Source organism: Corvus cornix, chromosome 2 (genome assembly GCF_000738735.6).
Source record: "Corvus cornix cornix isolate S_Up_H32 chromosome 2, ASM73873v5, whole genome shotgun sequence".
NCBI classification, from domain to species: Eukaryota; Metazoa; Chordata; class Aves; order Passeriformes; family Corvidae; genus Corvus; species Corvus cornix.
This window is the reverse complement of record NC_046333.1, coordinates 131,491,978-131,507,600: the sequence shown is the minus strand read 5'-3', so window position 1 is coordinate 131,507,600 and position 15,623 is coordinate 131,491,978. Positions and strand designations below refer to the sequence as shown.

Genomic DNA, 15,623 nt, shown 5'->3' with positions numbered 1-15,623 from the left:
CCTTCCTCTTCCCAAAACTGCAGCCTGCCCACCAGCTGACTCATTATGTCGACCACCAAAAAGGTTTCCATCATTTGCTACTCTGAGGCCACAGTGTGAGAATCTGGCTGTAGCACACAGCTAAACAATTCTTCCTGCATTTAATTTCAAACAAATGGGAGAAGGAGGACAGACAATCCACACCACTTCAAAAAGAGACTGCAGTAAGCCAGATGGCATGGATTACATCTTGTGGAACACTGCTGGTTTATGAAGATAGGATGTGAGAGGAAGAGAGGTAGAAATTTGGCACCCCACCAATGCAATGCAGCGCAATATCTGCTGTGTGGGTAGTGTTTCAGTGGTAAAGGTTGTAACTCCAGGTCCAAGACTGAAGCAGGAGATCATATCATGATATCTTGAATTCACATTTGCTTTGGGTTTGTAAATTTGTGATAGTTAAATTACCTACAGAGTGGTTTTATTAATCACAGTTAAATATTCTGTGTAATTTATTACGCATATGAAAAAAGTGATGTAAAATTATTTCATTCCTTTGCTCACAGTTTGAGTCAATTTTGCTATATATGTTACCATTTTTCCTTTTTATTCTTTTCAAAAAGCATTAAAACAAAGAGCGAAAAGATCCCTTTTCCAAGGTTCAAAGAAGATTGTGATAAACATTTTATGTTTAGCACTTTTAAAAATATTGATCTTATGTATGGATACACACATTCAATCAATTCCAATTTCAACTGCGGAACAAAATCATTAAAGATGCATGTTTGTTAAACCTGTATCAGAAATAATTTTATTTTCTTCTAGAGGCAAAGGTTTAATTAAACCTTAGACACTAGAGAGAAAATGAAGAGAGCTCTGAAAAAATGGCAGTTCTTCACTGGACTGTGTAGAGAACCTCGGATAAATGGAGATTTCTTAATTACTAATTCAGTAAGTCAGTTTTAGAGCAATTGCACATTATGCTAATTGTTTCAGATAAATAACTTCTGTGAATTATCATCTTACAGAGTCTATATCTGCAGTTAGTTCATTAATGAAAAAGGAAACAAAGATGTCTTTTATTCTATACCACAAGAGATGGATGGTTTAAGTTACATGATAGAAAAGACACAACATTATCTGAGTCACTACGGTCATATCCCAAGTCAGTGCTGCATCCATAAAGCAACATGCTGTGTTTATTGAACACAGTGCAGATAGTCCTTTGATCTCTGGTTCTGCTTGTTTCAGCAGCCCAGTTTTAAATTGGTATTAGCAATTATGATTCACATTACAATCAAATATGTGGTTTCAGATAAGGGAAAAGAAAAAAAAATAGCAGTTCTCTGCTTTTAAGATTCAACAATAGATTATAAAGTGCTCAAAGAAGCAAAATGAAGTTATTGAAAATATGCTAGTATCTTTTTGTACCACGCTGAGAGAAGAAATCCTTATCTATTCCTAAAAGATATACATTTAAATGAAAATGCAATTAATTATAGACAAAGAAGATCTGTTCAAACCACTAAAACTGTATTTATAGCAACCTATACAGTTTCAATGCCACTAGATTTTAACAGCTAAAATTACTGCAAGCTAGCTGCTTGTTCTTCAACATTTTAGTGGCTTTCAGAGATCATATTAATTAAATGCCTTAAGTGATCCTCAGTTAAGCCGGGGAAGGTTTGGTTGGAATTTTTTTTTTTTGTTTTACCTTTAAACATACACAGCCTTTTCTTATTAGAAACCAAAGATGAAAGGTCTCTGTGCTTTCAACACAAACTGGGATTCCTTTACCCTTTACCAACACTGAATTTAACAGCAAATGATTTAATTTGACAGACATGCAATATCTGTATTTTCCCAACTATGTATTGTCTGGATCTTAAATAGCTAAGACTTGCGCTTTGTGATGTTGCAGAATCCTATGCTGAAAGGTCACTAAAAGATTTTTAAATGGGCTACATAGATAATTAGAAAACAAAGCCATCTCTTTCATGCAAAGGCTTTTGAAACAACCAGCAGCAATTACAACATGCCCAACCAGATGCTCTCTCAGGAACTTAGGCACTTATGAAAGACTGTCTAGATGCCTCCACTTGTCTCTGTACAAACATGGTTTTCAAGTGAGACTCTTCAATTCCCCAAGTTGTGAAGGTGTCTAAAACATGCTTTCTTACAGGGCAGGGCAGCTCTTCCAAGGAAAAGCTGGATATAATCTCATTGTACATTTTGTACCATGCCTGCTAAGTTGTAAGTACTTTAGAACTTCTTTCAGTAAATAGGGGCAATGATCTTGTATGAGGCACCTTGCCAGGGGCACATCGTACGTTACATTTCTGCTTCCTAAAGAAAAGCAGATCCCGTTTCAGCCTGATGAGTATGAGTGATTCCTATGAATTTGCCAGCACTATTCTGAATTGCTGTTTTCTTCTTCAGAGTACTTAGTACTTTTATGTGTCTGATCCTGGCAACACCTGTAATCACATTCCCCCACCATGATCCAGTCACCACCAGATTCAGAAAGTCACAATTAAGTGTGACTGTGATCTTAGCCCAAGTTGTTCTTAATTCACTGAAAACCCTGTTAGAGATTAAAGAAAATTGAAGTAATTTGAGTCCTAACCATTGCTGACTTGGACCATTCTGAAAGCATTCTCAAGCATTCTGAAAGGCTTGCTGGGTAGTTTGAAGGAGCAACAAGGGCTGTTATGTTGATCCCTAGCAGGACATTGTGTGCATAACAGTCCACAGACAAAAGAATATAAAGTTTATGTATTTTCATATAATCTAGAATATTATCCTTACCAATTTTGTTGAAATTTAACCAATCTATCAAATAGCTTATTTATATTTCTTTATACTTAGTTGTATCTCTTTCCTGAAACTAAGGATTTAAATTTGTCTAGGCAATTTTAAATTAAATTGCTAAATTAATCAGTGAAAAAGTAAATGTACTGTATTTAGTGGATAAGGGTGCAATCCAATTATTTTGTCGAACTTATTTGAAGGCTGGAAACTCTAATGAACAAGAAAAGAACATCAGACTTGGGCTTGCTGTAAATAGTGTTATTAACTATAGCCTATTCATATGCACAGCTGCAGACTTCCAGAAGGACCTGCAGAACAACTTGCAGAACGTGTTAAGAGATGGTCAAATAAAGTATCATCTGAACATTAATTCCAGCTAAGTGAACAGATCCCTGGAGCACTTTAACACATAAACTGAGGTTAGTGGGCTTCAGGCAGAAGAGGAGAATATAAATCCAAGACTTAAGGTTTACAATGCCAAGAAACAAAGTCATACAAGCAGAACAGACCATGAGCTGTGTTATCTGCTCATAAGATGAGACAGAGAGGAACATACTTGTCAACAGTTAAAGATACGGTTTTTCCTTTCCTTCACAAAGAATAATGTGATCCCAGGTCCTTTTCCTGATTATTTGAAAAGTGAAAGAAGAGGATGGAGGACATCATATTTGAGACCTGAGTAATTTTCTCTTGGCAAGAAGCTGGATGACAGAGATTTCTCATTTGGAATGGCAGAATATGCTCTACTCTGCTGAGCAGCATGCCACAGAAGGCAGTGTCCTAAAATTATCTTATGTATATGCTTGCACACATCTTACAGTAACAAATTCCTTTACAGTGAAAGATTATTATTTCATGAAGTACCTTCTCACACAAGCAGCAGATTAAACTTGGCACACGAAGAGGATGAGAAAAATCTTTGTCCAGCTGACATCACTGAAAGTAAAAACTAAGCACAACAGTAAGTCCAGGTACACGATATAAAAAATAAAGCCCAGAATTAAAGAAGTAGTGAGAAAGCATTAATATCATTCCCCACATGAAAACATTTTAAATGCACAGAAAATTCTATCTCCTTATCTGGACTCCAGGAAAAAAACCCACTAATGTGGTGCAATTTCTAACGCAGTATAGTTTTCAGACTGTTTCATCTTACATCATGTTATTATTCCATTCACCCTCTACATGATAATGTCTGATTAAATTAATTGGAACACAGGGTTTTTTCTGAATAATTTATACCAGGACATTGTAAACTGTTTTTGAGACTAATATTTCACAATGATGGTTGTAAATTCAAACACTGGGAAAGAAATCAGATGTCAAGGAATTATGTAACTACCAGAAGAGTACACATTTTAATATATTTTTGTTCAAATCTGTAAACTAGTCTATGGGATAAATGACAGAATAAAAACTAATGTGAAAAGCAAATGCAGACTGTGAGGAACATGCTTTTCAGCATGTATAAAGAAGCAAATCTATAGAACCTGCAGTACAAAATATGTTTTCTGACCCTGTAATGTCCTTTTTCTCCTTTGTGACTTCAGTAAAGAAAAAATGGGATCTCAGTTCTAAACAAATAAATCATTTTATATTTGTAACAAACACTATTGAAAAGAGTCAAACAGGATTTAGTCCAAAATTCCATTTACCTGTTACAATGAATTAGAATTATATTTGTGCACAATGAAATTCTAGATAACTTACATATTACATCATGACATATTGTTGGTATAAGTAGTGACAATAATTGAGAAACTCTATGAACAAAACTCATTCTTTGATTTAATTAAGATCTTTGCCTGCCAGACTCACAAGATCTTCAACATTTTATTAACAAGCATTTTGGACAGATTTTACTGGTATTATGTGTTTTACAGGGTATTTTGCTTTGCCAAACCATAGTAAATACTTTTGCATCATTGAAATTACATTTACAATAAAGCTAGAGTGGCAAAGTTCAAGATCTTTAAGGTCTCAGAAGCTTGGGCAGCTTCTTCTAGACTGAAGTATAAACTACATAACAATGGTATTTTAAAAAGAAAAAGAACAAATGATATTAACATTTTTAAGCATGTACTTTGTTAGTAGACCAAGGTCTTGAGAACAATTCTAGTAAAGACCACACCAACTGTGTCAGCTTATTGTTTACACCATCTATCCCCACTCCCAGATCTCACAAAGTAGCACTGTGATGCATAAAACCCTACAAGTCTACCCACAATTCAGGGGCTGGTCCCATGTTTCATCAGCTCTCTCTGCCCACCAAAACTATGACTTCTGCTACATACTCTACTACATCCTTGAGTAACCATCTCAGTTGCTGCAATCACACAGTTCTTATTAACAGCTCTGCTGTCAGTATCTCAGTGTGATTAGCAGACCAAGTTCTTTCCACCTTTCACTTCAGTCCCAACCTGACCATTTTACATTTCACTTCTTTTAGCAGTTCCCTTTCACTCCATCAACAATGTCAGCTCTGTCCACTAGGTAAAAATCTCACAGTCAGATCTTCCACTTTGGTCCTACGTGTGGGAATCTCTGAATCTGTGTTGAACAGCCCTCTACATTCAACCCACATACTCTTAGATAAGCAGTTTTCCATTAGACTTGCATGGAAAATACGTATTTTTTAGCATGGCATTCATGAAAATACAAGGTCTTGGTAGTCGTCCTGTTGTACAACGTTAAGCATATAGTCTGCAGCTAACAAATACAAACATGCAAGTACAGGTATTTGACAACCCTTGTAGAGAATAGTTGTTTTGAGACTAATTCTTGACACTTGGCCCTAGTCTTTCTGGCACCTACTTATTCATAATTAAAAGAAAAATACTGTTTCTTTCCTCCTTCCTCCTCAGTATTCCGGTGTTTCTTACTTCATGCCTCAGGCAAGTTTTACATCTGCCGAACCCAGGACTACCCTTTAGATATTCTTGCATATCAGAATGCAAGAAAGATGCAGTGTAATTTTAGAAGATAACTTTTTCAATGTGGAGGAAAAAAGCTTTCACAACCATTTGTAAATCCTATGTGTATTTGTAAATTATTACTGAAATAAAATCCCACAGTAATTCTTTAAACTGCTGTGTGGGAGTAGAGACAAAGGAATGGATGGAAAGAAAAAATATTATAGCGTATCTGTTTATACTCACACCATCAAAAGGACTACAAAACTGCATGTTCTGATGAATTTGCTGGCCAACAGAACAAGCACTCTAAATGTTACTTTTTAATTTCTAGCCTCAGAATTTAGCTGGTTGCAGTTTAGGATGTAAAGGATTTAAAACGCAACCAAGCACTCTGAACAGCAGTGCAAAGGTCCAGCAAGTAGGTTTGGGCAGAAACCAGCCTAGATTCAAACAAAGAAAGGGGCTGGGGTGTGCAGCCAACTGTCATATACATGGTGATATCTATGACAAAGCTCAGGTGGAAAGCAGGAAGCTCACGGCCTAGACTTACATTAGGAGAATAAAAAAGGAATATATATAGCAGGGTGACAGCTTCATTCCATTCTTCCAAGCTCCACTTGACTCTAGTGAGGAAGGCCACCTAGACGTCCTCATCCCTTGCCACTGTCGCCCTGGTGCAGTAAGCAAGGACACTGCCAGGTGCATGCCAGTGAGCTGAGACTGCACACTCTAAGAAGGTGCTGCTCCCTGTGGAGCAGGCATTGACGGTCACTAAAGCTAATACATTTTTCCTTCATATTGCAATGGTTTATATGCAGTGACAGCAACTGCACCTCAGCTGGCAAGAGGAGAACCCTTTCAAAGAGTTGCTGGTTTGCCTGCACCTAGTGGATCACATTCCTTGGTCCTCCTCTGGTATCACCAAGCTGGGACACAGAGCAGCTTCAGATGTCTTCAAGATCAGCAGAGACTGCTACCACCCTGACCATCTGCCCCACTCTCACCTGCGCACTTAGAGACATGGTCTGGTCATTTGGAAAATGCTTGAACTTCATAAAGGTCACACTACACTGGTGAACCGCAACTGATTCCTTCAAGAAATATTATATCAGGAAATTAATTTTTTAAAATACCTAAGCTGTTTTGCATCTTTCTTCTGCATATAAACATTCACTTGTTCCACCAATATTTCAGACACCCACCTCTAAGTAGTACTGTGTTTTTCAACTGTTGCCCGTAAACAACATCAACCCCACGTGTACAAATGAAATTTAAGTTGTAGCTATTGCATACTCAGATCATGACGTTTCTAAAAAACACAATTACATTAGGGTGCAATGGTCATTTAATCAGAAGGCAAACTACTGCCAAGTTCTCCCTAGAAGAACTAAATCCTAAATGCTTTCAGTCAGCTCTTGGGTTTTAAATAGGCAATTCAAGTTTTAGAATATTTGCCAAGCTACACACCACAAAATCCAGAGTGGACTTTAGTCTTAAAATCTGATAGGCCTTCTGGTAGTTAAAATAATTAAATAAATAAATTTTTTAAATGATCACATTACAAAGAACAAGTTGCCTCCATATCAGTTTCATATTAATTGGACTGTTTTCATCATGACAAGACCTCTGTTTAAGAACAAATGACAACAATGTTCCCACAAGGCACAGGATAAAAGACAGCCCCCCAAATAATAGTAAAAGAGTTATTAATAAAACAAACACACCCAGAGGGTACTACTACAAAAATACTTCAAACAAAATACAACATTTCTTAACAATGCCAGTGTTCTTTCTTTACCCTTTCTCTTGTTTCTTTTTTACCATTTCTTTTTCTACTTCTCTTCACTGTCATGTGAAGTTCACTGTCATGAAGTCATGGGCTGGCACTCTCAAAACTTTCAAAACCTAATCTCCATAATAATCTTCTAATTCTTTCAAGTTCACTTAAATTCTAGCAGCAACAGGCATCAGCTTACAGTCACAGGAGAGAGGCTCACAGAATTGTACTTAGAAACCCTTTCAACATTTTGGAATGAATAGCAAAACAATTCACATGGAGAAAATGTGATAATGGAGCCATAACATGATGGCATCAAGCTCTTAGAACATTTCTCCTCAAAGCTCTATTGTATGCATGATTTACTTAGAGCACAGGGATATCTGGAAGCCACATCAAAGAGCTAATGGATAGACATTTTGTTAACATATGTAGAACTGATGCCAGGCCATAAAACAACACTGCACTGAGTTTTACACATCTTCAGAAAAGTCTGGTTCGTTCATGTTGGATTTTTTTTTCTTGGGGTTGGGGTGTATTTTTGGTCTACAAATTATTTCTTCTGTTATGTGCATGAATGCCTAACAGGCTCAGAAGCCTGGACAATTTTTATGTTCTCTTGTTCCCTGGATTTGTGCCCAGTATCACAAAATCTGAGACAGGGCTGATCTTTGAAACTGGGAAAGGAGGAAGAATGAAAAAGTAAATAAGCACCTATTTCCTTTGCAGAACAGGTTCTGTTACATCAATCACAGACTGGTAAAGAACCTCACAATCTATGTTATTACCTTAGCATCTCTGTTTCGCAGGTCATCCCTAGGACTTTCAAAGCCCTGTTTAAACTTGGCTCCAAGCTACAGTACATTCTTCAATGGTCTTTCATGTCTGTGGTGTTCAAAATACAGACACTTTTCAAATGGTACATACTGTAGATATGGCATTCCATAAAAACAGGAGGCAAAAAAGCTTTGTAGAGTGAATTCCTGGAACAGCTCTCCAGGATTCTGAAAAGGCCACTTAATAAGCTCCTATGTTTCTGCTCTAAAGTATTTATCCTGGATCACAGAATAATGAGCAGCCATTAAATTTATGTATTTTGTAGGGCACTTAGGAAACAGATTTTCCATCACTTAGTAACTGTAGGATAAGTAAAACAGCACTGCACACCAAGAAACACACAGTACGAAGGGACACTGAAAGTCAAGATTGTAGAAGTGTTGTATCTTTATCCACTTTGACACCTTTTCAGTTAATCACATATTTTGTGGTTCCATGTTTGGCACATTAGGTACATTGAAGCCAGATTAACAACAAACAGCTGCTATTTATAGCATTTCCCCAGAGATGAGAACGGTTGCTGCTGCACTTTAAAACCAATCATGTTACATCTGTATTAAAATGAGAAGACAAACATGTTTTACTGCCAGCTCTGCCTGAATTTCAAATGAAAACCACATTAGTTAACTTGTGAATTTCTCAGTCAGTCAGTCTCCAGTGTCAGCTTACACAGTTTAAATAAAACATCTCACCAACACACAATACAGCACAGAAGAATGCTGACAGCATGGGCCTAGGTGCAACAGAGTGCTCAAATATTCCTCCAAGATAAAAGTCAGGAATGAACTGCCAGTGTCTCTAACCTGCAGTAGCCTGGACCTCAGCAGGTTCTGCTACCATACCTTTGTCATTTCACAAACTTTTTGGCTCAATTGTCAGCAGTCATACAGGCTGAAATATGTTAAGTCCTATAACCCACAGGTTCTCTACTCTCACTTCTGTCCTAAGCACTGTGAGAATGGGCCCCCAAGCTCGGAAAGGTTGCCAGGCCATCAAGTCATAGCATGTTTGGTCCCACTGTTTCCCATCTGTTTGCAAGAAGAAAAGGCTGATCTTTAATTCATTATCTTATAGGCACAGGCTCACCTCCTTTGGGCACCTCCAGGTTAATGAGGCCTCAGCAGGTACTAAACAAGGACCTCAACTCTCATGAGGCTGCTGGATGTCTCTGCTCCAAACATGCACGATTCATGCCTGCCCTGACATAGGAAGAGTCTTATCTGGAGAGAACAGTCCTTTCCTAACTTAGAAGGAATAATACAATTATAAACAGAACAGAGATATTGGTGAGACACTGAACTTTACTGACAGCATGACAAAATCCATTTCCTTTTTCTGTTCAGACGCTTTCTACACCACCTGAAAACTTGATACTGCAAAGTTGCAGCTTGCAGTAGGTTTCACTATACTTTTTTTCCAGCTGTAACGTTTGCTTACTGCCTACTGGCTGGTCAAAGAGAAAGGATAAATTAGAAAGGAAACCTGAAGTATCAGTGGGTTAATCTTTCAAAAGTACTTGCCCATTGGGTGAAGAGATGCCTCAAAAAGACACAGGACATCTGCACTCATGTCACATCATTGCCTCTGAAGATGAATGCATCCCTGAGAGCTTGATGCCTCACAAAGCAGTAATCACATTTCTTTTACTGCTTTAGGTTACTTGGAAAAGCAAATGTGTTGAAGTTAAGCACAGGTGCCTAAAATAAGGTTTGCAGCTTGAACAATTCTGAGTACCTGTTTTGATGATATCAACATTTCTTGCAGCAGCAATTACTTTTAGAATGCTAAGTCTAAAATACAGCAGAACTTTAGGAAAATATATAAAAAATATATCAACTACTTTTTTTCTGTTTTCCTTAACATTTTTCTAGTTTTACCCCCCAAACCTCAATTGCTTTATGCAAGAATCCACATAAAACACTTGGAAAAATGACTGAAAAAGGAGGAACTGAACTACATATGCTGCAAAAGTGGTAAAATAATAAAAAAAACCCCACAAAGCAAAACAAAAAATGCCCCCCCCCCACACCCTAAACAGTTAAGAAAAAAAAAATTTTCTCCTTTAAAGTATTTTAATATTGCCTGTAACATAAACTTGTCAGACAAATATTATTTCAGTTCACAGTGATTATTTTTAATAAAAATGTTAAAATCTCATGGAAGGAATTACTGAATTATTTATAAATCAAGCAGTATATTAAATTCTGGTCAATATATAGATGAACACGTGTATACCTAAATGTGCAGTTACATCTCACTTTTCACCAGACTTCATACACTTCCTTCAGTGTCCTACAGTGACCCTCATTTTCAACTAAGTTTCAGGGGTTTAAGTTATAATTTGCTGCAATACCTGTGACCAGTTATGTTTCACAGGTTTCAACCTAATTTTAAACTGCTTTGCTTTAGACCTTTGTAAGAGCAATACCACCCATTGTTGATTTCTCACCCAGAGTTCAGAGATCCAGATTTGGGTTTGTTTTGATTCAAAACTTAAATTGAAATTTTGGCCTGTGGAAATGGCACCTTTCTGTTCCTCTGGATTTATACTGCATTTTGAAACACTTTGACATAGAGGGTATTGTAAGAGTTTGGATCTGCAATGTATTTTATTGCCTAAATAGTGAGATGGTTCCCATTTTTACCAGAGTAACGCAGTGGAATGAGCATGGTGAAGCACCCATTAAGGCTCCAAAAGGAACTGAGTACTAAAAAACCTAAACATTCATTTGTTTTATTTTCTGTTTCTTGGTTACATTTTCAAAGTGTGTCCACTACCACTCCCATTAACATCAGCAGGAGGCTTGTAAATAAGCCTTTACCCAGTGTTTAAAAAACCTGAGCTTGTCAGTGGAAGTAGTGAAGAGATCCCAATCCACTTCATTACTTAAAGAAACAGAGCAGGAGAGCAAAGAGAAATCAAGTACAGGCAAGCACCCTAACATATCTTTGAAGTCTACATTTGAACACTTCATAACCTGAATTGAAATGTCAAATTCTGAAATACACCAAACATAATTCAGGAAAGATAGCCTATTAACTGGTTGGAAACACGGTTAAAAATGCAGATGACATAAAATTAAATTAAATGCACCTAACAAGGAAGTTGGAGCATTTAACTTGGTAAATACGTGTTTCATGAAGCTAGACTCACAGGTGATGTTATGTAAACCAGTCAACCATCAGGGTAGTTATTTTTTCCCTGCCCAGTGATCCAGCTGCTGAAACTGTACATTCGTGCTAACGCTGAGGATCTCTAGACACCACAAGCCAGAGCTACAGAACTGCCATCTCAGAAAAGATAAAATCTTTTAAGAGCTATGCCTGGTTTTAAGGTCAGAGATAGTCATTCTTCTTCTCCACTGAAGCCATAAAAGTACAATGTTTAAAAAGCGTTGTGGCTCAGTAGGTACTCTAGCAGCAATTTCTAGTGCTGCTGTAATTGAGGTTACATCAATATTTTCACAATAAAACATACTGCCAGAAAAGTAATTCCATGCTGTAAGCTGATACAGAAGATCTTGTACCAGGCACAAATCCTTCAGCACCATGAGTTTAGTTTGTATGACTTTTAGCTAAGAAGTTGGAAGAAAAGAGAAAGCAAGAAGAAAAGTCTTATAAATGGAAGTCAACAATGTAGGATTAAGTAATGTTCAAACAGAATTGGTGGTGCAGATGGTTTATTCCAAACACACATACAACACCTGCTAAACATAGTCATGAAACCTGTACCTGAAAAAGATTGAAAAGCTGAAATGTCTAAAATAGAGAAGAGTGTGTGAATAAAAGTTACTTGTTTTAGGGATTTCTTAGAAAGGGCTGTTCTTTTGGTTTGTTTCTTCCATATTTTGAAAGAAAAAATGAGGGGTTTTTTGTATATTTTCACCCACCTGCTCTGGGTACTTGCTTCCAACTATCTCTGCCACAGTGTTAAAGGATGGAGAGTCTGGATAGGTCTTAGCACACATCTTCAGGTGCACAACAATCTTAGTGCCGCGAAGAGACATTCGTGACATCATTTCAGCATCTTCCACAGAGATGCAAGCTGTGGGAATTTGGGGTACATCAGGCTGGTAACTCTGCCCCCCAGTATGTGGACTGTTAAAAAAAACCAAAACCAACACAGTATTAACAACTCAGCTCTGTAATTTTTTTAGCATTACCATAGAATTATTAAAAAGAATACATTCATGACCATCCCCACCATATTCTCAAAAGGGACATAGTTACAATTTTTAATAAACCTTTTGACAAAATACATCAAGTGTTTTTACACTAATCAGAATATCTGACTGTTACTATTATATAGAAATCTAGAAATCTATTCTTTGTCAGCTCTATTTAGGTCAGTGCCATGCTTTGACAGGCCTTGATATCACACTCTATTCACTGCTTTACCAGAAAGAAAAGCAATGAAAAGTCTAAGTGAACAGGTTGCCATAAGTGCATTTTTTTCCTGTGACAAGTAATGAAATTAAAATTCACTACTAAATTTTAATGCTATTTTCCAAATAACAGGAATTGCAGAACAGATGAGGTTGGCAGGAATCTCTGGAGGTCATCTGGACCAGCCCCCCTGCTCCAGCAGGCCACCCAAAACCAGTTGCCCAGAACCATGCACAATGTGTGAAAATCATCACCTGTGTGCCTTCTCAGAGTAGCAGACACATTTTGTTAATACATTTAAACAATGACAACAAAAATTAAAATTGGGTTATTTTTAAGTCTTCTAAACTGGAAAAAACCCCACTTAATTCCTGGAGGAGATGTTAAGGAGGAAAGGAGAAATCTGCCTTGTAAGGTTATAGATTAGGTAAAATGGAAGAGATTATTCAGTTCTATTTGTTTAGAAGTATAAATCCTTCTTAGCAATAACAAGTCATATTATCATCAATAACATAACCCACAGAGCAGATATGTATAAATATTTATTGGACATGAAAATACTAAAAAACAGTTACAGAGGTCTTGCAGGAGCTGTTTCAGAGCATAGATAGAGCTGCTTATTGAGTGGCAACAGTTCAGGAAATTGTTGCTCCCAGTTGTTTACAGCTGAACCTCAATCAAAGGCTGGTGCCTCTTCCCATCAGCTTTGCAGGTCAGGTGACCCATAGCTCACCTTTGAAATAATGTTTGCCCTGAAACTCGGAATCTCTTGTGCCATGAAATACTCCCTGAGTGGGATAAACTCATGTAGACTTATAAGTTCAGATCCTTTTTTCCATTTTTTTCTTTCCCTTTGTTGGAAAAAAAGAAAAGGCACCCCTTATCCCCACTTTTAAACTGCAATAACTTGCTGCATATGTTTAATATTTCTTTGAGTGTTCGGGGATAAACCCAGCATGTTAATCAACAGACTTTCCAAACAATGTAAAATAAACAATAGACTGAAAAAAAAAAAAGAGAGATGACAACTTCATGTACTAATGTTAAAAAACCCCAAACCCTATGTTCAGCGACTGAGCAGAAACTGTTTGTTTCTACTCGTTTTAAATGAATGCTTTCTCCTATATCTTCTGGCAAGTTTATGTCTTAGTATTAACATGCTGTGAATGCTCAATTGCAGTAATTCAAGTTTTATCACTGATTTCACCATCCCTGTTATTTCTCAGAAACCCCTAAAATTGTATTTGTTTCTCCAATTTAAGCAGCAACTATGTTTCTTGCAGATGCTCCATCCTGATGTTCCACCACAAGTATGGATAAGGCTTCTGACAACTCACTATGATTCACACGTGCTTATACACCTCAAGTGAATGAACACTTGCAGGTACAAAATTTACCCAGCTAGCCCAAAAAATAAACCTTGAAGTCACCCAGAAGTTCCATTTATATGCTCAAACTACTACTTTGCCAAGATTACAAAGGTAAACCCTACTACCCAAATTAAGACCTATTGGCACAGGCAGGCAGGGCCAGCAACAGCTCAGATGATACCAGGACCTGGCAGGAATGGATGACTGTCCAAATGATTTCTACAAAAAGGGAAATGGACCCTAAGCATGATCACTACAAAGACACAAAGCAATATCACAGTACTGTATATTCCTAATGCTACAAGGCAAACTCACATAGAAAACATTTGTGGCAGACACTAAGCATCCTGGGATGCACCTGATTAAAGTTTACATGCATGCAAAACATGCCATGTGTTAAAGTATATCATCAACATAATAAACTGCTTAATAAAGTGCCAAAGAGTACATTTAAAAAATCTAAATAAAGCAAATTAAGCACCTTTTATGCAGAGATAACCAAGAACTGGAAAGGCTACTGACCATATGGCAAGACCTGAGCAAGCATTAACTAAACAAAATAGAAATTACTAGCATACTCTGTGTGTAACAGATAGAGAGAAGCATTCCTGAGTTTGGCTCAAAACAGGGCAAAGAGGATGTAGTTCAGGATAAGCAGGAGAAAGAATTTTTTGGGGAGGAGGGTGGTGGGGAGGGATGACAAGGAGGATTTTTTTTCATTGAGTTTGAACAAACAAGATTTTGTGACTATTATTTCAAAAGAAGAAGGATCTTACTTAAAAAAAATCAAACTCTCTCGCATTTACCATTCCTTGCACTTTGAACAGAGAGGAAAGCATCATATAAAAGCAGCTATAGAGATCACAAAGCAACCCTGACTCTGAATCAGCATTCAACTTTACAACATTGGTACCTACAGGCAAGCAAGGTGCACCTCTGGCATTTCCACTAACACCGGGGAGTGATGTCAGCATCTGCTGCTTCAAACACACACTCTCTCTGAAAAATACTGTCATCCAACAAAGCCTAAATTAATTCTGCAAAACTTTAAGGGTAATTAGGCCATTTAATATATGATATCCCCAGTCCAACACCATAGTTTGGTGTTCAGAAGAGATGGTAAGTAGTTCTTCCACTATTTTTTATTTACTTAACAAAAGCACCTGTTTTGATTTTAGATCTAATGAATCACCTCATATCCATATTTAAACTATTAACTGAAAACATATTAATGTTAATACAAACTCATCATTCTTGTTCAACAGCTGACAAGATTCAGATAAATAAAGTGGTTGAGTTTTCCTTTTGATAAACCCCTAGATTTCACATCTTGGAAAAGTATTTAAGAGAAGTGTCATGGTATGAATAACAGCAGAGAAAATGCTCAAAAAAAAAAGAGCACATTTTCTCTGTTAAAAGTACATGTCAAATGACTAGTGAGAAACAGATGTGTGTTCTATCTTACACGGAAGTGTAAAGGGAGGCTAAAAAACTCAAAAAGCAGCTAGTTAGTTTCTCTTCTGAGTAAAACAATCAAATGTGGAGAAA

The 15,623-nt window shown here is 37.1% G+C and overlaps 1 protein-coding gene across 1 annotated transcript in view; it reads right to left on the bottom strand.

Moving 5' to 3' along the window:
- Positions 1 to 15,623, bottom strand: part of CPQ (carboxypeptidase Q) — a 149,024-nt gene that overhangs the window by 85,336 nt on the left and 48,065 nt on the right. The window contains exon 4 of the mRNA XM_039549698.1: positions 12,210 to 12,417. Coding sequence (XP_039405632.1) covers positions 12,210 to 12,417 — 208 coding nt within the window. The remainder of the gene's footprint in view (positions 1 to 12,209; positions 12,418 to 15,623) is intronic.